Source organism: Mya arenaria, chromosome 4 (assembly GCF_026914265.1).
Source record: "Mya arenaria isolate MELC-2E11 chromosome 4, ASM2691426v1".
Classification (NCBI taxonomy): Eukaryota; Metazoa; Mollusca; class Bivalvia; order Myida; family Myidae; genus Mya; species Mya arenaria.
Window position 1 is genome coordinate 28,436,046 of NC_069125.1, and position 24,298 is coordinate 28,460,343.

General features: G+C 38.1%; 1 protein-coding gene across 1 annotated transcript; it reads left to right on the forward strand.

Annotated features, from left to right (window-relative positions):
* Positions 1-3,146: 3,146 nt before the first annotated feature.
* Positions 3,147-24,034, forward strand: LOC128232220 (asparagine synthetase [glutamine-hydrolyzing]-like). The gene is made up of 9 exons (XM_052945655.1): positions 3,147-3,284; positions 4,902-5,155; positions 7,436-7,673; positions 8,338-8,526; positions 9,189-9,409; positions 13,588-13,714; positions 14,247-14,454; positions 15,660-15,897; positions 18,975-24,034. Exons 2-9 carry the CDS (start codon positions 4,907-4,909, stop codon positions 19,167-19,169), a joined length of 1,665 nt encoding a protein of 554 aa, XP_052801615.1. The 5' UTR covers positions 3,147-3,284; positions 4,902-4,906; the 3' UTR covers positions 19,170-24,034.
* Positions 24,035-24,298: the final 264 nt, after the last annotated feature.

The following is a 24,298-nucleotide window of genomic DNA, read 5'->3' on the forward strand; positions in this document are numbered from 1 at the left end:
ATTAATTTGTATTAATCAGTTGACTTGTGGCGTTTAGGGAACAAAATTAAAATCAAAATATTCAATAAAGTTCCATTATCACACAATGTTGTGGAATAGTGAAGTAATGAAGATTTAACCTCACAACAGTCTTTCTCAAATACTGTCCAGGCTTTTTTATGCTTAAGAATAACTAACCTGGCAATGGTAGAACAGAAATCGTCTTGGCATGAGATTGGATCACACGGATCATTATGCACCAGTCAATTGAAACCAAGGCTCCCACATCCGGGGGTATACCGGGGATAGCCGTCGAAATGGGCCATGTTTTTACCTTTCAGTAGGCCCCGCAGTGCCGGGTCTTCCCGGAAAATACACTGTGGATGGGGCTTAACCTAATGTCCCTTGGGCGCGGGTGCATTTGGTGGGGACTTAACCACCAGATTATCTCCGCAGGGCGGGGAATTTAGCTGGGGTTGGCTGGACCCAAAGTCCCCGCTATTCCGGGACCGGGGGGGGGGGGGCATGGTTACAATTGACTGATGCATGAGCTTGTGTATTCAGATTCAGGGTGCGCAGTTGAAAAATTAACGAATTGTCTAATTACATATTAAAAGTTAAGAATATATATTTATTTATATAAGTTATACTTTACAATCCAAATCAAAGATACATTGTACTATCCAACGCAAGAAATGTTTGTTTATTCAAGTTAATAAAGCAATCCCCATACCAAAGAAACTGCAGTATTGCTTAACCAGCTTAATTGACATTATGAGTTGGAGTTCAAATTGCTGCAATTAAAGGCACATCTAGTTTTCAGAATTATTCAAACTCTGATTTAGCAACCTTATTATAGTTATATGAACTACTTTTGCAAAATGAAAGCTTTTTTAGATTTACAAGGACGGGTGAAAAAGTATTTGCCAAATGTACTGCAACACCTGATACATGTTGCCTATGAATACAACAAATTCTAGGCACTCCAAATGTTACAGTACTATTCAATTCGAATTGCCTGAAAAGAAAGCTTCTTGATTCTATATTCAACATCTTCTTTCTGTATGACATATTGGACCAGGGAATCATGAACCTACAACCTTTTGCAACTATTGAGATAGGGAGCTTTCGGGACAGTGACAGAGGACAATACAAGAATGGTCAACTGCTGCATTTATTGAGTTATCTAATGCATACAAATTAAGACGGAAAAAATAATTCTCATTTTTCCAAACTACTTCTTTAGCATCTTGTATGTAGTCTGACATGTAGTTGTCTTTTACAATGATTCTTCAAAGTTACAATGGCCCTGTGGGTCAAAGATGCTCTGTCCATGGGGTAACAGGTTTTGTACATAATAGGGTTATAAGTACTGCATACAATGGTTGTTCAAAGTTACAATGGCCCTGTGGGTTAAAGATGCTCTGTCCATGGGGTAACAGGTTTTGTACATAATAGGGTTATAAGTACTGCATACAATGATTGTTCAAAGTTACAATGGCCCTGTGGGTTAAAGATGCTCTGTCCATGGGGTAACAGGTTTTGTACATAATGGGGTTAATATTGAAATATTTATTATGCAAAGATGTGGCTTCTAAGTGATCTAATCAGTAATGTATATAATAAAAGGATTATTAGTACTGCGTTTTGATCCAGGAGGTTGTATTCGACTCAAGTAGATTTTTGCAGATTCGGTTTTCACAAGGCACAAGCCGAGTAAAATCAAAATCTACAAAAAAACTACCAGAATCGAATATGACATTCTGCCATATCCGGATCAAAACGCAGTACTAATAATCCTTTTATTTTATACATTACTGATTAGATCACTTAGAAGCCACATCTTTGCATAATAAATTGCATTTTAAGGATGCACTCATTGGTTTGATGACATCAATTTAATATTGCGCAACATACTTGTTATGACGTGACGTCACAAGAGTGGTATATGGCCGTATTGCACTGGGGCGGAATATGGGTTAAAGTATTTTGTGATATGTATTGCATGTGGATTGATGATGGGTATATAATAAAGAATATGATTATGTTTGGTATTCCATTCTCACAAGCAGTGTGATGAACTGCTGACACTATGTTATGAAATTTGATGGTCAATGTATTTAAAAGACATTTCAATATTTCATACTTGATAAACGATATTCATCTCATCTTAGCCTACTCAACTTGCTTTGTACAAAAGTCTGCAGCAGTAATAAGAATAGCATGAGACAGAAGGCAGTGCCTAATATTTATCAACAGCACTACGTTACCATGGTAACATTTTATATTAATTGAAGACCAAGCACTAATTAAGAGGGAGAAAATAATTCTTCACTTTTCAAATAAAAACTACTTCCTAATAGCATTGTGCATGCAGTCTGACATACGTGTACAATGAAGATGTCTTTTACAAAGATTGTTCAAAGTATTGCCCTGTGGTTTAAAGCTCCCCTGAAAAAGAGGTGACAGGTTTTCTATATAGTTTATAATTACATCATTGAAAATCTTCTCTGAAACTGCAAATAACAGACCTTTGATATAAAAGATTTGATCAAATTAAAGAAGTATGTGTACTTTGGTTAACATACGCCAAACACGTAAATTAATTTGTACAAGTCTGATTAAACGACTTTCGGAAATTCAAAAGAACTATGACTTATCTGATTTAACGCTTATGCCCCACACCCCGCCCCCCTCACTCTACACACACTTAACGAGATTTTTCAAATTTCCTTTGCAGCTTGCAAGCAATTTAAGACAAAAGTTTAAGCTAGCCCATTAAACAGTGACCCCTTGTGATGTGAGCCGATTTTTTCAATGCTTAGAACATGGTTGTCAACATTCCCCTAAATGAAGCCCTAGTCCATCAGTGCTTTCAGCACTTTGATTTGTAATGTGCTGTAAGTGATGTATGTTTGTATTCATGATCATTTGCCGTCTTTGATATAGGGGTTGAAAAGTCTTCAATATGGCTATCAAAATATTTCAACTAGGGGTTGAAAAGTCTTTGATTTAGGGGTTGAAAAGTCCAAACAGGTAGGGGTTGAAACGTCTTTAAAATAGGGTTGAAAAGTCTAAGGGTGGAAAAATCTTCGTTTTGAGAAGGGGTTGAAAAGTCTTGGGGTTGAAAAGTCCTTCTCCCATGATGATTTGGTTGACATACGCGAACCACGTGTGAAGGCCGTGGTCTTACATAGTATGCAACATTACATCATCAGATTACTTTAGTGTTGGGTTTGAAGAGCAAGGACGAACATCTGTTCTTTCATCACTTTGTTTCTTGGATATATATCTTATAAACACAGGTATTTTCTATTGTTTTCTTTAATTTATTATTGGACATGTACACATGCAATACATGTACACACTCAAAACATAACAGCGTGTTACATGTACTATACCAGTACTGTATGTAGTTAAAGAACTTCAGCGAACCACAGGTACATTAATATATTATATAGGCCGATTTTTTATTATGTGACTTGCGCCTGTGCAGCGAACACGTTACTGTATTCCCTTTTGGGACATGTTTAACTTGTAGTAAACATCGAAAAAATAAATATCAACATTAAAGTTATGGAAGCCAAAACTAAATGTATGTTGTTTTTTGTTGTTTAATGTTCTTTTTTTGCATGCACCAGCTTGCTTATTGTATCAATTTAATTCGGATTGTGTTTCAATCTGTGCCATTAACTCAATGAACATTACAAAATAGTTTAATTAGTTTGATTTAGAAGACTAATGCATCAAAGATGAAAGAATGTGTAAAATGCTGCCAGACTGCAGACAAGTTATTTGGTGTACATGTGCACGTTGGCTGGGGTGCTGTATCAATTAACAAAAAGGCAAAAAAAATAACTTGATTTAGTACTAGCTAAAGTCCCCCCAACAATTAATATTTATTAGCCTGGGAATAGTTTTTGTGTTTGGGGTGATTAATTGGGGGCTGGGGATAGGGGTAGTTTGAAGTATTAGACGTGTTATATGGGATTCTTTCAATCCCTAAAAAGGATTTGCCATATCAAAAATAAAAAAAAATCCGTCAACGTACAATTATTTGGACTAGGGATAGGGGGCGTGGTATAAGCGGGTGGGATAACAACGCATCCTCCGGGGCACTTATTACATTTTTCATGCAGGGAGGGTAACAAACATTTACAAAATAATCCTCCTAAAATATATATAGCAGTACCGGTATTCTTGCATGCATTCCGAATAGAAAACATAAAGCTGCACTCTCACAGATATATACTGGTTAGTGACCCCTTTTCGGCTGGAAATGGAGGTTTTTCCTATGTAACTTTTGACACAAGATAGCTATTACGATAAAACTTATCACTCAGACAGGTTGGCTCTTCCGACAAAAAATGTGTATTTTTAAAAAAAAAAAAATAGCTAGGGATTCCGAATATTTCCACGTGCAAAGTACCCCTATAATTTCGCTAAAATAAGCACCCTACTGTACCAATTATTCGCCCACCCCATAAATTCACTGTTATTACGATGTTTTTCGCATATTTTTCTCTAAACTATATATTCAAACATTTTTATTTTATTTGACCAGTCTAGCGACCGTTTAAAACGACAATTGATCAATAAATATAATATGTTAACTATTACATACTGTTTATGTATGTTTAAAATGATACAACACCTACGCGGTAAGCCACCTCTTCAGAAAATTTAAAAAGCTCACGCGATTCCACTGGCACCGGATTTTCAAACTCAAACATTTTTTTAAAAAATCTTATAATTCCTCACTAAAATTTATAATACCGAATATGTAAAAATATATTAATTTTTTTTTTTAAATATGCACTTTGTACTGTATAATATGTTAGTATGTATACATTATATATACATATCTAATTTTTTTTTTTATTTCATCATTTTTTTATTGTGTGGGTTTGTTTTTTTTTCAGACAAAATGTGCGGCATTTGGGCGCTATTCGGTTCGGACGGTGACATATCGTACCAATGCAACTCCGTCCACAAAATCACACACCGCGGGCCCGACGCTTTCCGAATAGAAAACATCCACTACTTCTCTAGCTGTTGTCTGGCGTTCCATCGTCTAGCTATCGTCGACGATCTGTGTGGAATGCAGCCAATGAGAACCTTTCAGCATCCATACATTTACCTTATCTACAATGGAGAGATCTACAACTTTAAAGAGGTATTTGGTCGTCCCTGTTTCAACTCATTCTCTTTGCATGCACTGTAAGCCTTTTAAAGCTACACTCTCACAGATTGTCAGGTTGTTGTTGTTTTTTGTAAAAAAATAATAATATTTGTTTTATTTATTTATTTTTTTTTTTTTTTTGTATCAGAATCGGCTGATTTGGACATCAATGCTTTTAATTCAGGCATAAAAGTTAACTCACAATAGAACATATCTCAATTTTTTGTAAACTGACGAAAAATTCAGTTTCCCTTAAAAAGTTAGTAACGCTTTTAGCCATAAAACATCAAACGTAAATATTTGATAAACTGAGATCTGATCTCTTGGCTGTTGTCTTATATCACTGGTTTCCAAACATCTTTGCAAAAATTGGCTCATTCTCAGACTTAAATAAAATAAAAAAAAGTTGTCAAAACGATCAATCTGTGAGAGTGCAGCTTTAAAGTAAACATATACAACAGAGAACTACGCACTTAGTGCTAGATAACTACAGAAAATGCTGACAATTATTTAATGATATATAATGGTAATTAATGGTATATTATTAAGATATATTTGGATTACCCTCTTTTCATCAGCGGAGTATTAATGTTTAGCAAGCATGGCAAATTGTGCAAAAATAGCCATAAACCTCATTTATGCAAATATTTATAAATCGCACAATTCATGATTCATGATTAATATAACACGCGCTGTTTTTTTCTGGACATGTCCTGCGCATGCAGTGTTGATTGGGGTCAACAAAGGTGACCAGGTCATTGTATACAATTTTCACTATATTAGTGTTGCTTCTTAACTCCATAGGGCCAAATGATGTTTGGTTAGGGTTACATCCTTTTCAAAAACAGGTACTGTCAGTAGGGTAGATAGGTTTTATTTTTATTTTTTATATTAATTTTTTATTGGGCTTTTTATAAAAACGTTATTATCATCATTTGATAATGGTGTTAAAGTAATCTTCTGTATAAAGCTTTAAACGTTTTAAAGATGCACTATTACTCCCAAATAAGATTTATCACATCTAATACAATTGTTTGAATATACCAAAAAGGATGAATACATGTCGAAAACAATGGTGCTTATGCACCAGTCAATTGTAACCACGCCCCTCCCCCAAGTCCGGGGGTATACCGGGGATAGCCGGGGAAATGGGCCGTGTTTTTACCTTTCAGGTGGCCCCGTAGTGCCGGGTGAATGCAATGGTTTTGTCTTCGCTTTAAATATAGGGGGGAATGTGCCTTACCGAGGATCCCTTGGGTGCGGGTTATTTGGCGGGGATTTTACCATCTGTTCGTCTCCGCAGGGCGGAGATTTTAGCCGGGGTTGGCTGGACCGAAAGTCAAAGTTCCCGCTTTTCCCCGGACCTGGGGGGGGGGTGTGGTTACAATTGACTGGTGCATTATGAAGGACACCGAGTTTAGTTATAAAGAAATGTGCAAAAAACAAGGTATTGCTACCTTATTATGCACCAGTCAATTGTAACCACGGCCCCCCAGGTCCGGGGGATAGCTGGGAAATGGGCCGTGTTTTTACTTTCCAGGTGGCCCCGCAGTGCCGGGTGACTGCGGTGGTTTTGTCTTCACGCCAAATATAGCGGGAAATTGGCCTTATCTAGGGTCCCTTGGGTGCGGGGGCATTTGGCTTTTGGTTTTTTACCATCAGATCGTCCCCGCAGGGCGGAGACTTTGCCCGGGCTTGGCTTGACCAAAAGTCAAAGTCCCCGCTATTCCTGGACCTGGGGGGGGGGGGGGGTTTACAAATGACTGGTGCATTAGTCGATAGTAGATCGCAGTAAATCTTTTAGCATTCACCAATCATTTAATATTTTTGCGTGTTCAGCAATTAAATACACAGTTATTAATATTTTCCCAAAAATGCATTATTTAGTAAGTAGTTGAGGGTTCATCACTCAAAATTTATGTTTGTTATACATGTGTATGTATTGATTTTGAATAAGAGTGTCACTTTAATCTACATATTAAAACACACACTACAATTATTTTTTAAATTTCTTTTTTAACAACTGACTATAAAAACGGTCGGCGCCTATTACGTAGGTAGGGTCGGGTAACCCGAATGAAATGGATTTTTTTAAGGCCTTGACAAAGCTATAGGTGGACTTTGGCATTAACATCGCGACATGTCACGTCAGTTTTACCATACATACACATCATTCTCGTAAGAGATATGGTGTCGAGCGGGATCCATGTTTCCTTCAGAAATTATATGTATGTATGCAAATCTTAATTTATTTTCTGCCTTTTTTCTCCACAGCTACAAAAGGAGTTTGGCTTCAAGCAGGATACGGCCTGTGATGGCGAAGTGATTATCCATCTGTACGCCAAGTTTGGCATAGAGCGCGCCGCCCGCCACCTTGACGGGGTCTTCTTTTTCTGTCTGATGGACACCGCCAACCGGAAGGTGTACATTGGAAGAGACACTTTTGGCGTCCGGCCCGGCTTCCGGGTCAAGACGGAAAGCGGGTTTCTGGCAGTCTGCTCGGAGGCCAAAGGTGAATTTATGCTATAATTTAATAAAATGATGACTGTACACAATATGTATTCATATTATTATGAAGACGCTGCGGCTACAAAAGTCATCCGTGCAGGAAGAGTATTTGGTTTTTTGTCAATTGACTAGACATTGACAGGCACGTAGCTCCCTAAACGCGAGTACACGACTGAATCCACATGATTCTGACAAAAAAATCAGCCAACGTTGCAGTATGCGTACTTGACTACATTATCCTAAAACTGTCCATTTTTCAGTACTAAATAAAGCACCTCAGAATGCCCAGAATGCACCAGATTACACCATGGTTTTAAAATTTTCCGGACCCCTAGCACAATTATGAATCCACATGAATAGAGGGCTAGCTACGCCCCTGATTGATCTGCATTTTGCGTCTTTAATTTTTCTGCATACTAATACATATTTGTATACAGTCGAACCTCAGTGGCTCGAACTCCGAGGGACCGATAAGAATACCTCGAGCCTCGAAAAATTCGAGCCAAGCGGGAATGCTATCTTTTGTATAAAAAAATCGGCCTTTTACATCAAGTTCAATCCAACGAGAAATTCGAGCCAAACAAGCTCGAGCCAACAGGATTCGACTGTATATACATATTAATAAATAGTAATGAGTTATAATATTTTAATTCCTTCATTGTTTACAGGTTTGGTAGGACTGGACATTGGAAATGGGGCCAGTGGGACCTTAGGTAGTGGTGAGATCGAGGCATTTCCTCCTGGGCACGTGGAAACTTATTCTTTAGACACGGAGGGAAAAGCTGTCCTCACAGAGACTGCTCGCTTCCACAAGATAGGGGAGCCGCCGGCATATAACACCTTCCCCGTAGAAATCGGTACGAATTTTACAGACTTTAGTGTTGAGATATAGGTCTGGGCACAACATTTGTATATCCATTATAATGTCTGAGAAGGCCATTTTGTATAAAGCCAATGTTGAAGTCACTGGCACAATAAGTGTAAGCGCCGAGTGAGCGAAAATTAAGACAACAATGTTTTGATTAAATCTGGAGGCGTATATTCATTCACTCAAAACAAAATTAAACTAACTTGTGTGTTGAATTTGCCATTAAACTCAGTGAAACCCTGTCCAAATCAACCCTGCAGCAAGTATAATATTGAAAACGATCTTTTGTCAGGTATGTCAAATGTTTGTCTAGTTATTAAAACTTACAAAATGGTGAAATGGGACCACTCTTGATGACATACATCACTATTATCGTTTAACAGAGCGATGCTACTATGCGTATATTTAGCATTGTCGAACCTCTGATGAATTGGAGTGTACACCGCCGGTCTCGCGGTATTTTGGGTCCAAAATTACTCTTGGTGGAAACCCGCTTGATGAGGGTAAATTCCTCCTTCGATTTCAAAACTTTGTTTAAGTCACCCTGGTTGATCTGACGGGGTCAAACTTTAATGCAGCCATTATAAGGCGCGAGACTATATATGGATTTATTTATTTTTATATAATTCTGATTTTTTCGCCCTTTTTCAGGCACGGACATCAAGAAAAACGTGCGTGAACTGTTGACCACGGCAATTCGGAAGCGCCTAATGGCGGACGTTCGGGTCGGCTGCCTGCTGTCGGGCGGCCTGGACTCCTCGCTCGTGACGGCCCTCGTCGTCCAGGAGGCCCGGAAAATGGGCATTGAGTACAAGATACAAACCTTCTCCGTTGGCATGGAGGGGAGTCCCGATTTGGAGGCGGCGAAAAAGGTATGACGTCATAAAACTGTTTGCTGAATGCATTTTTATGTGATTTTTACCCATAAGTCATGCAGCCTCTTTACCCAGTACGAGAAACCCCACGACTGGTGCGATGATGCTATCCATGGCTGCTAAAAAAAGCAGATCATTGCCCACGAATTTGAACATAATTGTAAACGCACCCGGGACTACATGTATGTTCAGTCGTGGAACTGTCCAAGTGAAATCTAGGTCCTACATTGGTCATTTAACTGGAGTTATGTTTACACACATAAATCAAGCGCGTTGTCACGTGCGTCGGTCCGTCCAGTTTTGGTCTGGTCCATTTCTTTATCATTTATGGTCGGTTTTAAATTCGTTTTGCAGAAGTGACCACCATAGAACGAGGAATTGTCACCACAAGCAACCATATGAACTAAGTATAAGTCCGTTTGTCCGTGTTGTTTTTGTTCGCTCCATTTCATTCTCATTCATGGTCAGATTTTTAAAAAAACTGACCATCATAGCACAAGGGTGTGTTGCGTCCAAGACCCGTTTTCTTACCTTCAAGGTCAAGGTCACAGCAACCATCTGAACTTGGTATATGTGTCCGTGCTGATTTTCCGGTCCATTTCTTTATCAGTCATGGTCGGATTTTAAATTCATTTGGCAGAAGTGACCACAAAAGCATAAGGATGTGTCGCACATTAGACCCTACCTTAATGGTCAAGGTCACAGCATCCATCCAAATTTAGTATGTTTCGCTATTATCCTATATTATAAGCCTTACGTTTAAAAGTTTGTGTCCTGTCCATATGTTTTTCATTCAAGGTCGGATTTTAAAATTGTTTGGCACCAGTGACCAGCATTGTACAGGACATGTCGCCCTTTATACCGTTGGACCTACCTCCGTGGTCAAGGTCACAAATACAATGTACTTCCTAAACTGATTAACTTTATAAGCCTTTCTGATAAAAGCTCGTGTACGGCCCATATATTTCTCATTCAAGGTCGGATTTTAAAATTATTTGGCAGAAGTGACCACCATTGTATGAGGTCCTGTCGCCCTTAATATTGGTGCGCCATCCTCCGAGGTCAAGGTCACAACAACCTTTTTGAAATTGTATTACTTTATAAGCCTTACTGCTGATAGTTCGTGTCCTGTCCATATCTTTTTATACAATGTCTGATTTTAAAAATTATTTTGCAAAAGTGACCTCCAAAGTATGAGGTCATGTCGCGCACAAGGTCGTACCCGTCCTCCTACCAAAGAGGTCAAGGTCACAGCAACCCTCTAAACTTAGTATGTTTTGCATTAGTTTGATAGTTTGTTAAAAAATACTTATAGACATAATGTCCTTGAGTAAACATCTGTGAAAACATGTTATTATATAAATAGCAGTCAATAGATCTTTGCAATATTAATGGCATGCATACAAAGACAATAAAACTTTGCATGGATTTCAAAATCAACTTAGTCTTTATAATAAATAGAATTATAAACAATACAGTAGATGTCAGTATATCAAGTTTGTGGCAGCCTACATTTACGTTTGATGTATATTTTAGGCATACAGGCATTGGTATGTGTTTTTTAAAGTCTTGGAAAGATCAAAATTTTGTGTAAATATCTGCAAACCAATTATAAAAGATTGCTGATAACAGATCAGATCGTAGATTGTTATATTTCGGTTCGAAAATTAATGTTTTATGGCTTAAACCTTAACTAAAGGTTTAAAAAAAAAATTGCATAAAACATCATTTTTTAACTTAAATATAAAAATCTGCGATCTAATTTTTTGTCAGCAGTCTTCTATAACTGGTTTCCATGGATTTTCGCCAAAATTTGCTCGTTCCAGGACAAAAAAAAAGTTGTCAAAACATTCAATATGTCAGAGTGCAGCTTAAACTAAATGACTAATTTTATTTTCTCTTTAACATTTTTGGATTACGTTAATTGCACATGCTCATGTACATTTGGTATTTTGCAGCAGTTGTATTTATCTATATAATATATATAATAATGTGTTTTTTTATATCATACTATAAAGGGAATTCGGGAATAAAATGAAACTCATTTTCTAATACATTGCACACGAGACATTTTTTATCTGATAACTTCATGCTGGCTTCAATTTTAAATTATAATACTCTTATTAAATAAACATTGTTTTTTTTCTACGTTAATCTCAATTATTAATATTTATCAAGTTATCAAGTAAGGTTGCTACCTCAAGTACCCCCCCCCCAGATCCGGGGGTATACCGGGGAAAGCCGGGGAAATGGGTCGTGTTTTACCTTTAAGGTGGCCCTGCAGTGCCGGTTAAGTGCGGTGGTTTTGTCTACGCGCAAAATATAGCGGGGAATTGGCCATACCTAGGCTCCCTGGGGTGCGGGGCCATTTGGCAGGGATTTGACCATCACTTCGTCTCTGCAGGGCGGGGATTTTACCCGGGGTTGGCTGGACCGAAAGTCAATGTACCCGCTATTCCCCGGACCTGGGGGGCCGTGGTTACAATTGAATGGTGCATTCTAATACATTTTATATGTTCTCGAACGCAATTAATGATTTAGCTCGGTCATTCAGTTTTAGATAAATGTATCATCTATTATTTGGAATTGTCATATTTCATTACAAAACTAATTTTTTAAAATGGAGTTTTCATTTTTAAAAACTTAAAGTGTCGATATTTTATTTGTTGAATTTACACTAAGCATAACACTTTCTTTTAGTGAAATAAAACAGATAAGGAAATTGTTGAATTTAAGAAAAAGGTAAAATTTTAACTTAAGATGCTTCTGTAATATGGCCCAGGTTTTTTAACAGATATAATTTCCATGTTTGGCGGCTTATGCCTTACTGGTGATAGTTTGTGTCCTGCAGGGCTTGACGCTTATTCTAAGCCTAGCCATTTTCACTTGCCCGAATGGATTTTTTACTTGCCCAAATTTTTGGGGCTCATTTTGTTGTTATACTTCACATCAAAACCCATTTCCATATAACAACAAAATGAGCCCCAAAAAATTGGGCAAGTAAAAAATCCATTCGGGCAAGCACATCAGGGCTTGCTGTATTTGAAATAAATCAGTTGTCATGAAATTTGTAACTAATAGCACATACATTCAAATTATTAAGGATGAAATAAAATTGAATTATAAGAACGAACAGTCAACCTCTTATTATCTTAGCCTTGTAATCTTACATTTATTTAGAAGTAAATTACAATTTATCGCAATGTTATGTTCCAAAAACCGAGCATCCGAAAATTGGAGCAGTCCGAAAAATAGCCAAAAATCGCTGTGTCTGAGTCCAGGAAAATTGTTCCCCCAAGACTCGACCCAGCGTCGTTTTGGTTTATTTTCATAGCTGGTCTTTTTCTCGGATGACTTAGCCTTTTTTCGTTTGAAACATTAAAAAAACTTGACAGTGTCGACTGTCAAAACACCATTTGTGTACATTGTGAGGGCATTAACTGGAATGCGAGCTATATGGATTTGGTGCAGCTCACACGATTGGCCAACGGATCTAGACGGAATTACTCGAGCTCTATCGGAAAATATTCGGCATTCTTCGCCATCGTAGTTTCGAATGAAAATGTCAGAGGAGCTCCGTTTGACCCGATTTTTCGAGTCAACAACCAATGAGTGCATTAGTTTCGGTTTGATAAATACTCTCCAAGAAGGAGAGAACGGACTACTATTTTTTACCCGAAATGTCGACACTATGACAATTTTTTTTGTTACTGTCCGATCGGGCAGGGAGATTCTAAAAACTACTGCCCGTCTGCAAAAATTACTTGCCCCGGGCAATCGGGCAGTGGTTAATGTCGAGCCCTGTCCTATCCATAATCACTGTCATACAATGTCTGATTTTAAAGTTATTTGGCAGAATTAGTGACCACCATAGAATGAGGGCATGTCGCGCACGAGCATCCTCAGGACCCCAGCCTATTCATAACATATATGATGTATAGGTTGTGAATACGCTGGGTGCCGAGGATGCACACAAGACGCGTGTCCATTTCTTCGGGGTCAAGGTCACATCAACCTTTCGAACTAAGTAATGCTTTGTTATATCTTTGACATGCAAGGACAGATTTTAAAGTTATTTGGCATTCCAACACCTGGGCGTTTGGGTGGGGGTATTAATCAGATTATGTGATAGTTGTGGTTTATGTTGTCAAACACTGTATTTAAAACCTTTGAAGGTATCCGACTTTCTCGTAACGGAGCACCACCCGCTCGTGTTCACACCCGAACAGGGTATTAACGCAGTCGATGACGTCATCTATCACCTGGAAAGTTATGACATCACAACCGTCAGAGCGTCAGTGGGTAGGTCTTTAGAAGTTAGATGCATTAATTGTTAAAACCATGAAAAAAATTTGCACAAGAAAATGTTGCTAGTGAGAAAATGTTGACCGCAACGCGAGACTAATGTTCAGTAACCTCGCATTTCCTGTCTAAACGGGTAAAAATGAACGTTGTTTCAATTCTCAAACAAATTAATTGGAGCTTTATACAGAAACAGCTGTGTAACTTTTTTTTAAATTGGTTCATTTTTACTGCTAATTTTAAATGCAAGTTCTCAGACAAGACAATACCAAACATCGAACAAATATATACGGCAAAAAATGTTGCGGGCATGTTATACACATATCTGCCATTGTGTCTTATTACTTCATGTTTTCACTGATGTTGTTTAGTAAACTTTTTCTTTTTTGCGTTTGATATGTTGGTTAACTGTTTTATTTGATGTTAATTAATATATGTTTCATAGTTTTGTGATATCACATGCATATTATATGCATTGATGAAAATAGAACTTGAAACTTGGCTTAATTATTTTATACATGTAAATATGCAGGCATGTACCTTATGGCGCAGTACATCAAAGAGAAAACCAACTCGACGGTTATCCTGTCGGGAGAGGGTTCCGACGAGATCGCGATGGGGTACATCTACTTCCACAAGGCGCCGTCGGGAGAGGCGGCGTCGGAGGATAGTCTTCGGCTGTGTAACGACCTCTACATGTTTGACGTCTTGAGGGCGGATCGGTCCACGGCTGCATGTGGGTAGGTTTCGTAACTATATTTGGGCTGATATAATTATTAATGTGTCGTTTAGCGCATTATAATTAGGTATTGTCTTTTTATTGCCCGGCTATGACAGCCTCGACGCTATGCATTTCTTATACCTTGGCCATAACTCAAAAAGATAGTCAAGATATTCAAATCAAACTTGGTACAGATGGTCAAGATATTCAAAGAAAACTTGGTACAGATGGTCAAGATATTGAAAGCAAACTTGGTACAGATGGTCAAGATATTCAAATCAAACATGGAACAGATGGTCAAGATATTTAAAGCAAACTTGGTACAGATGGTCAAGATATTCAAATCAAACTTGGTACAGATGATCAAGATATTCAAAGCAAACTTGGTAGAAATGGTCAAGATATTCAGAGCAAACTTGGTACAGATGGTCAAGATATTCAAAGCAAACTTGGTACAGATGGTCAAGATATCCAAATCAAACTTGGTACAGATATTGCCAGATACAGAACGCTTATGTTTATGGAGGCACATAAGTCCATACGCAACTCAGAGGTTGGATAATGATACTCTGTTGAACGCATATCATAATAGCTCAGGTGTACGAGAATGTTAACTCTAGCTTTAATAATTATCGAGTTATGCTCCTTGTTGACTAAACAACAGCACCAACATATCAGCGTTAGCGTTCGCCCTTGTTCCAGTATTGAGGGGGTCTGTTATCATGCAACCCAGTCATCTTTCAGTGTAAAACTTGTCTTTTGCCCTCAAGAAATCAGATTTAGTTAAAACATTAAATATTTTATAACAATTGTGAAAAAAGGTTATGAGAACTTATACTAAGTCACTTTCGTTGGCACGATGTTGCACGAGACTGGTGTGATATTGTGTTGTGGGGAAAACTGGTAAACCTGGAGAATATCCACTTCTCTGGCTTGGTGATCACTAACCAAACTCACATGCGCCAAGGCCTGGAATCTAACCTGGTCGCCTTATTCTGTACAAATCTGCATTTACAGTCGAAACTCGTTGGCTAGTTATCGCTTGGCTCTTATTACTCGTTGGCTCGAACTTGATGTGAAGGACAGATTTTCTTTTGCTCTATGTAAGCATTCCCGTTTGGCTCGATATTTGCGAGGCTCGAAGTATTTCAGCCGGTCCCTGTGATATCGAGCCAACCCGTGTATTTTGTAATATTCTAAGCTAGCATTGTCTTTACTTTTCAGCCTAGAAGTTCGTGTACCGTTCCTTGACCATCGGTTTACAAATTACTACATGAAACTGCCGGATAGCGAAAAGTTGCCAAAAGACGGCATTGAGAAACATTTGCTCCGTTCCGCATTTTCGGATCAAGATTTACTTCCAGACGGGATTTTGTGGCGCCCGAAAGAAGCGTTTAGTGACGGTATATCGTCTGTTACTAAATCGTGGTTTGAGGTTCTGCAGTCGCACATCGATGTACAGGTAACGGAAACTTGACATTCAAAACACCTTGGCCATTTTCCAACCGAACAAAACTCGGGAGTTATACATTCGGAACTCCTCAGCTATTTTTATCGAAAACAACCTCGGATTCATGCAGGTACATCATTAGAAGTAGTTCGTATTTTTTTAATTGTATAATTAATTTAATGTAGTGTTTTACCTTGTATTTGTAGATCTAAGTTTTAATTTGATTGCCAGTGAAGTGTATTATTGCAAACATAATAAAGATTCCCAAGAATTTAGTCATTAAGTTAAAATGCTAAATTGAAATTACTAGGCGATTCTACTTGCAGCGTAGTTAAAGTGTAGCGATTTTTGACATTGTAAACCGTCCATATACATCCTAGGTTGTTTTCGATAAAAAAATGGCCGAGGAGTTTTGAATGGGGAGTTATAAGGACGATTTACAGTGTCAAATATGTTTTCATTTAACCATTCTGCAAGCAGATCGCATAGTGATATCAATTTAGCAGTTGAGTTAGGAACTTTGCTATTAGGAAGCTAAATTATTTATGCAATAAGACACTTTCGTTGAATAAAATTTGAACTAGGTAATACAAATTAAAGGTGAAACGCTACAATTATTTATTATTATTATTCATTTAAATGAAGGAAAATGGCCATGGTGTTCAGATTGAATAATTTGATTACTCTTATACCTCCGTTAAACTTAATGTAAAAATTTAATTTCTAGCAGTGTTCTGCCAAGGATTGAAAAAGATGGGGCCGAATGGCCCAGCAGTCATGAAAATTAGGGGCCATTTTCAAAAGTGAAGGGCCATGACCTTTTCCAGGGAAAAATTTAAAACTTTTAAATGAAAGTGTTTTATTTACCCATTATATACATGGTGTAACATCTACATGACATCAGTATTCTCAAATATTGGACAGATCCATTTAACATTTAGAAAAAAACTATAAACATGGCACAAATGAGACACAATGATATATGTTAAGAACAGTTTCACATGTCAATGTGTTGTTATGCTTTATCAGGGATGTGATTGACCTGGCAGCTGGAGGGCTGAAATCATTTCGGTCATTGGGGCACTTTTGGGGTCAAAAGCACACTGCCGTAGAAGAAAAATTGGCCCCAAAGCACACTAGTATCTATTTTAATCAGCTAAAAAAAAATATTTTTATTTTTATTTATTTATTTATTTATTTATTTTTTTTATTTTTTTTTTTTTGGGGGGGGTCCTTGGGGCCATTAGATCCGCGGAATTCCGCGAATCCGCGGACAAATCACATCGCTAAATTGTAACCCTCCCCACCCAGGAATATTTTCCTGTTTTGCATTCCTATAATGCACCAGGGCCTCATTGAAATTGAATTTGTTTATATCTCCCCCCTCTAATTTGATTTGTTTTCTTTTTCTCAGCCATGATGATGACATTGAATTTAGTAAACAAAATATACTACCCCTCGCAGTTGGATAGTTACATGTATTCGGACCAATGAAAATCGTGGTTTTATCGAATGAATGCTGTGCTGTAAAACTTCTGAAAAAGAAATCGATTAAGTCAAAACGGCTCTTTAAAAATTCAATTAAGTCAGAACGGCTTTTCGAAAAACGGGCGCGCCGATCGGCCCGTCTACAGGTATTTCGTTGCGCCATCCCGATTTTTTCTGCGCCAATGGCGCAAGGGTGCGTCCTTGGCAGAACACTGATTTCTAGTGTCCTCATATGATTAATAGTACTATTTGAATGGTATTTGCTGGCTGGATACTAATATTGATATGTGTTGTACCAAAAATGCATTGTACATAAAGTGTTTATATTTGTTCATTTTTACAACTGAACTCGGACCTATTTTGCAATATTTGAAGGCAACAGGAATACATATTTACAATTTCCAATGGACAAGTGTCTATGGATAACTTTTAGTTTGTAAAAAAGTGAATATTTGGTAAACCACATTTCTTTCAACTTTTCTAAGCTGTGTTGTAAAGAAACTATTTCAATGTTCGTAAATATATAAAATACTGATATGAAACATATATTATAAAGAAATGATAGTCAGACGGCTTTACCGAAAATCAACAAAATAATTCGCTTCCTTTTCAATGAGACTGGTCGCCGGCCAGAGGCAGTGGTTATTTCCCTTTGTCAAGTCAAAGCAACATGCTTTGAAATCCCATTCTCATTCATCAGAGGTTTGGTAAAAAAAATTGGTACGCATTGTATCATCACTCTGGTGCACTAGAATGCAAAATCCCTACATATTCACGCCCATACCTGTCTTGAGTTTAACAGTAAGAGGTACCGGTATTGTGCTTAGGCCTTAGCGAAAGTTATTTCAAAGACAACTCTTATATGCTTTTGTAAAGTTACTCCCCTCATATCATATACACTACACCAATCTGTCTTTTATAACAGCGTAATCCTAAGATTAGTGAAATAGGCAGACAGTGGCGGAGTATGTACCTGACATCGACCAATTGTCCACATATCACCTAAACTGTCGCTAATTTCAATCACTTTAAACTCTTAAGTTTAAACTCATGAAGAATTTGATAAAAAAAAATATAGATTCGCTCCTAAACCTATGCAGCCGCGGCTTTGATGTCTTGCATTAAAATTTATCTTGTCTTTAAAGGTACAAATTTATAACCATTGCTGTTCCCAAATACACACAACAAAATCACAAAAAGACAACGTTAAGAACACTGTTGTTTCTGAAGGGTTTATCAAGAAAATCGAGTTTTCTGATCGGTCTAGAGATCGGTGTCAAGTTACAAGGAGCGGATCCAAGATTTGATGTTAGAGGTGGCAACACTTGAGGCGTAACCTTTTGACTTGCGCCCCTGCCTCCAACCCGAAAATTATTTAGTTTTATTTTTAAGTAATGCCATGGTGGTTTGGGTGTCGCCCCCCCCCCCCCCCCACTCTCACCGCCAGCTAAGAAAATATTAACGTATTTTATTACCTTCTTCTCCTACATATTGTAATAAATATTGGACGATTTGGGGTGGAGACCCTCCCCCCCCCCCCCCCCCCCCTGGATTCGCTAGTGGTTACCGCCAGTTTACCTTATGTTCTTTATTATTCATAGATCAACGATGAGGACCTTGCTAACGCCGCAGCCACATTCCCCCACAATCCCCCACAGACCAAGGAAGCTCTCTACTACCGGCGAATATTCGAGAAAAACTATCCGGGATGCGCCGGATGGATCCCCTATTACTGGATGCCCCGCTGGACCCAGACTACCGACCCCAGCGCTCGCACCCTTAAACATTATAAATAGTTTCTCCCTCCGGTTTATAGAAAGGGTGGAAGTAAAGTATTGTCTGCTTTGGCTTTTTCTTAAAGCTGCACTCTCACAGATTGAACGTTTCGACAACTTTTTAATTTTTTTGTCTTGGAACGAGCCAATATTTACGAAAATGTATGGCAACAAGTTATATAAGACTGCTGACTAAAAATTAAATCGCAGATTTTTATTTTTAAGTTAAAAGGTGATTTTTTATGCATTTTTCTTAAACCATAAGTAACGGTTTCAGCCTTAAAACATTAATTTTCGAACGGGAATATGACAATCTTCGCTCTGATATTTTGTCAGCAATCTTTTATCGTTGGTTTACAGATATTTACGCAAAAGTTTGCTTTTTCCAAGACAAAAAATAAAAAAAAAGTTGTTTAAAAGGTATATCTGTGAGAGTGCAGCTTCAAAGCCAAGCTTAAACATGTACATGAGGCCACCATTAAAATTAAAACATTTGTTTGGCGTAACTCGACCGACTCACTAAAAATGACCGCGACCCGATGCGGTGGTTTTGGGTTTTTTTCAAAAAAATAAAATACTTCGTATTAACTGTAGACATGCAGGAGCTTTATAAAATCAAATCACAATAGCCTTATGCTTACTGTAGTTTACCCCATCATACATAGTTTATGTAACAGTAACTCGTTTATTCTTCAAAGGTGTTCTCTTACAAACGTAAGAAACCGTTTCGCTAGGACGAACATCAATTGTATCCTCGGCTTCGCCTCGGACGAAATTTGATGTTAGCCTTAGCGAAACGGCGTCTTAGTCTGTAAGAGGGCACTTTTCAGGAAAAAACGAGTAACTGTAACTTACTTATACGACGATAAGATTATTGCATATATTAGTTAGCAAATAAATGCATTAATAAATTTATTCAGATTTATAAATAGATATATTTTTCAGAAAGATAAACATTAGATTATCATTGCCTTTCTAAATACAATGTATCGGCTAGTGGGTTTACTCGAAATTCTCTTGCAAGGTCCGCTTACAACCGTAAGAAGACGCTTTTTCAATATCTCTGCTGGGGGTATGGTATTATAATTATATATTTAAATTAATTGTTTTGCTGTGTATTCATTTTTGGTTAAAGATCTGTTCAAGTGATGAGGAGGGGGTGGGGCGTTTTTATGCTTTTATATAGATCAAATTTGATATACTGAATTTCATTAATATGGGGATATTATTTTTCGAAATTCATTTCTTCTTCTGCTCCAAACAAAACGAAGGTATAGAGGGTAATGTTTGTTTCAGAGTAAGATAGTAATATATTTCACCGAGTGATGAAGAAAAAATACTTTATGCTCAATAATTTGTCAAATAGAATCTCATTTTTTATATATTTAACTCAACTATGTTTTGACAATTTCTGTATGTGATATACATGTATGTGATTATAATAGCTCTGTATCAAACGATGCGACATGGTTTATGCTGGAGAATTTTGTCTTTATTAGCTTGTATGTTGTTGTTGTTTTTTTGTTTTTTTAAAAACAACAGTTGGGCTGTTTTGAAAGCGTTAGTGTCATCTGCGGTTGCGTCATTTTGATTGGCTAAAACTCTTAAACTGTTCTCAAGATACTCCAATGAAACTTGGTACACATGTTGCCAGAGACGATACGCACATGCTAAGCAAGGCACACAACTCTGGTTTCAACCTTTTTATGCCCCCGAAGGTGGGCATATTCAAATCGCACCGTCCGTCCGTCCGTCCGGCTCTGTAACTTTCCCTTGTATGGACAGATTTTAAAATAACTTGCCACATGTGTTCCACATACCAAGACGACGTGTCGCGTGCAAGACTCATGTCCCTACCTCAAAGGTCAAGGTCACACTTAGTGTTTATTCACAATGGAGTGCTGCATATAAGGACATAGAGTATAGGTTGTCGTGTCCGTGCTGTAACTTTCCCTTGTATGGACAGATTTTAAAATAACTTGCCACATGTGTTCCACATACCAAGACGACTTGTCGCGTGCAAGACCCGTGTCCCTACCTCAAAGGTCAAGGTCACACTTAGTGTTTATTCACAATGGAGTGCTGCATATAAGGACATAGAGTATAGGTTGTCGTGTCCGTGCTGTAACTTTCTCTTGTATGGACAGATTTTAAAATAACTTGCCACATGTGTTCCACATACCAAGACGACGTGTCGCGTGCAAGACCCGTGTCCCTACCTCAAAGGTCAAGGTCACACATAGTGTTTATTCACAATTGAGTGCTGCATATAAGGACATAGAGTATAGGTTGTCGTGTCCGTGCTGTAACTTTCCCTTGTATGGACAGATTTTAAAATAACTTGCCACATGTATTCCACATACCAAGTTGACGTGTCGCGTGCAAGACCCGTGTCCCTACCTCAAAGGTCAAGGTCACACTTAGTGTTTATTCACAATGGAGTGCTGCATATAAGGACATAGAGTATAGGTTGTCGTGTCCGGGCTGTGACTTTCTCTTGTATGGACAGATTTTAAAATAACTTGCCACATGTGTTCCACATACCAAGACGACGTGTCGCGTGCAAGACCCGTGTCCCTACCTCAAAGGTCAAGGTCACAATTAGTGTTTATTCACAATGGAGTGCTGCATATAAGGACATAGAGTATAGGTTGTCGTGTCCGTGCTGTAACTTTCCCTTGTATGGACAGATTTTAAAATAACTTGCCACATGTGTTCCACATACCAAGACGACGTGTCACGTGCAAGACCCGTGTCCCTACCTCAAAGGTCAAGGTCACACTTAGTGTTTATTCACAATGGAGTGCTGCATACAAGGACATAGGGTATAGGTTGTCGTGTCCGGACTGTAACTTTCCCTTATAAGGACATGTTTATTCACAATGGAGTGCTGCATACAAGGACATAGGGTATAGGTTGTCGTGTCGGGGCTGTAACTTTCCCTTGTAAGGACAGATTTTAAAATAACTTGCTACATGTGTTCCACATACGAAGACGACGTGTTCTGTGCAAGACCCATGTCCCTACCTCTAAGGTGAAAGATACACTAAGTGTTTATTCACAAGGGAATTCTGAATATAAGGACATAACAGTGTAGGTTTTCAAGTATGGGTGGTATTTTTTTATGTTCAGAGGAAATTTAAAATAACTTGCCATATGTATTTGACACATAAAGGCAAGATCAACTTTATATGTACTGACCTTGTTCGTAGGTCAATGTCACATTCGGGGGCATTCGTCACATACTGTGACAGCTCTTGTTTGAGTTATGGCCTAGGTGGCAATTTTGTTTGTGTTAATGATTGTCACCCCAAATATATGATTTGTTTGTGTTAATGATTGTCACCCCAAATATATGATTTGTTTGTGTTAATGATTGTCACCCCAAATATATGATTTGTTTGTGTTAATGATTGTCACCCCAAATATATGATTTTTTTTATTGACTTCCTTAGTGTTCAGAGTTTGAGTAAATAATATTTATATTATTGGCTGATCTTTTTATGCCCCCTTTTGAAAAAAGTGGGGTATATTGTTTTGCACATGTCGGTCGGTCGGTCGGTCGGTCTGTCTGTCTGTCGGTCGGTCGGTCGGTCGGTCGGTCGGTCGGAATACCAAATGGTTTCCGATCAATAACTTGAGAACGCTTTGACCGAGGGACCTCATACTTGGTATGTGTATTGGTCATCACCAGCAGATGAACCCTATTGATTTTGAGGTCAGTGGGTCAAAGGTCAAGGTCAGTGTGACCTTTACATGAAAAACGGTTTCCGATCAATAACTTGAGAACGCTTTGACCCAGGAACCTCATACTTGGTAGGTGTATTGGTCATGACCAGCAGATGAACCCTATTGATTTTGAGGTCAGTGGGTCAAAGGTCAAGGTCAGTGTGACCTTAACATGAAAAACGGTTTCCGATCAATAACTTGAGAACGCTTTGACCCAGGGACCTCATACTAGGTAGGCTTATTGGTCATGACCAGCAGATGAACCCTATTGATTTTGAGGTCAGTGGGTCAAAGGTCAAGGTCAGTGTGACCTTTACATGAAAAACGGTTTCCGATCAATAACTTGAGAACGCTTTGACCCAGGAACCTCATACTTGGTAGGTGTATTGGTCATGACCAGCAGATGAACCCTATTGATTTTGAGGTCAAAGGTCAAGGTCAGTGTGACCTTAACATGAAAAACGGTTTCCGATCAATAACTTGAGAACGCTTTGACCCAGGGACCTCATACTAGGTAGGCTTATTGGTCATGACCAGCAGATGAACCCTATTGATTTTGAGGTCAGTGGGTCAAAGGTCAAGGTCAGTGTGACTGTAAGCTGAAAAAAGGTTTTCTGATTGTCCATATTTTATTTTCTTATATAGTAGACAGTAGAAATTTATATGTCACTAAATGCATGAGTTGAAGTATCAGTTTTCAGTGAACATCTAGTTTAATTATGCCCCCCTTCGAAGCAGAGGGGTTATATAATTGCTTTGCACATGTCGGTCGGTCTGTTGGAAGACCAAAGCTTGTCCGAGTGATAACTCAACAATTCCCGGACCTATGGTCATCAAACTTGACATGAAGATTAGGTATGACCAGTAGATGACCTGCCTCATATGCATCCAATGACAAATCAGCTGTCATTTCAGTCCATGCATATTTCATTCAATTGTCCAAATATTTCTGGTTCATTTTATTTTATGAATTTTTGTTTAAGATTTGTTCATACTTTATCAATGGTATATTTACAGTGTTCTCATTTATTTAAAAACCGCTATTTTTAATACCTCTTCCAAAATTGTTTTTGGTGTTCAATTTTAATAAACTTTTTAAGAATTACGTATTATTTGAAATGCAATGAATAAATTTGGCATTAAAATAAACAATAGTACTGATTGTTTGTTTCAATATATTTTACATGTTCATATATAGAGGATAATTCTTTGTTTAAGGGTAAGATCATAATATATTTCACCGAGTTTCACCAGTGAAATAATCACATTTGGTATTCACTAGGTGAAAATAGAGTCCGATTATAACCAGTGTTCTCAATGGGCAAGGCCCGAGTGCGAGTGCGAGTATAAGTAACATAACACACCACCATAACCAGTGTTCTCAATGGGCAAGGCCCGAGTGCGACTATAAATAACATAAC

Excerpts from the sequence above, each read along its gene's own strand:
- LOC128232220 (XM_052945655.1), top strand. The coding sequence starts at position 4,907 with ATGTGCGGCATTTGGGCGCTATTCGGTTCGGACGGTGACATATCGTAC. Across the intron at positions 9,410-13,587 it reads ATTTGGAGGCGGCGAAAAAG|GTATCCGACTTTCTCGTAAC; the intron begins GTATGACGTCAT and ends AAACCTTTGAAG. Across the intron at positions 13,715-14,246 it reads AACCGTCAGAGCGTCAGTGG|GCATGTACCTTATGGCGCAG; the intron begins GTAGGTCTTTAG and ends GTAAATATGCAG.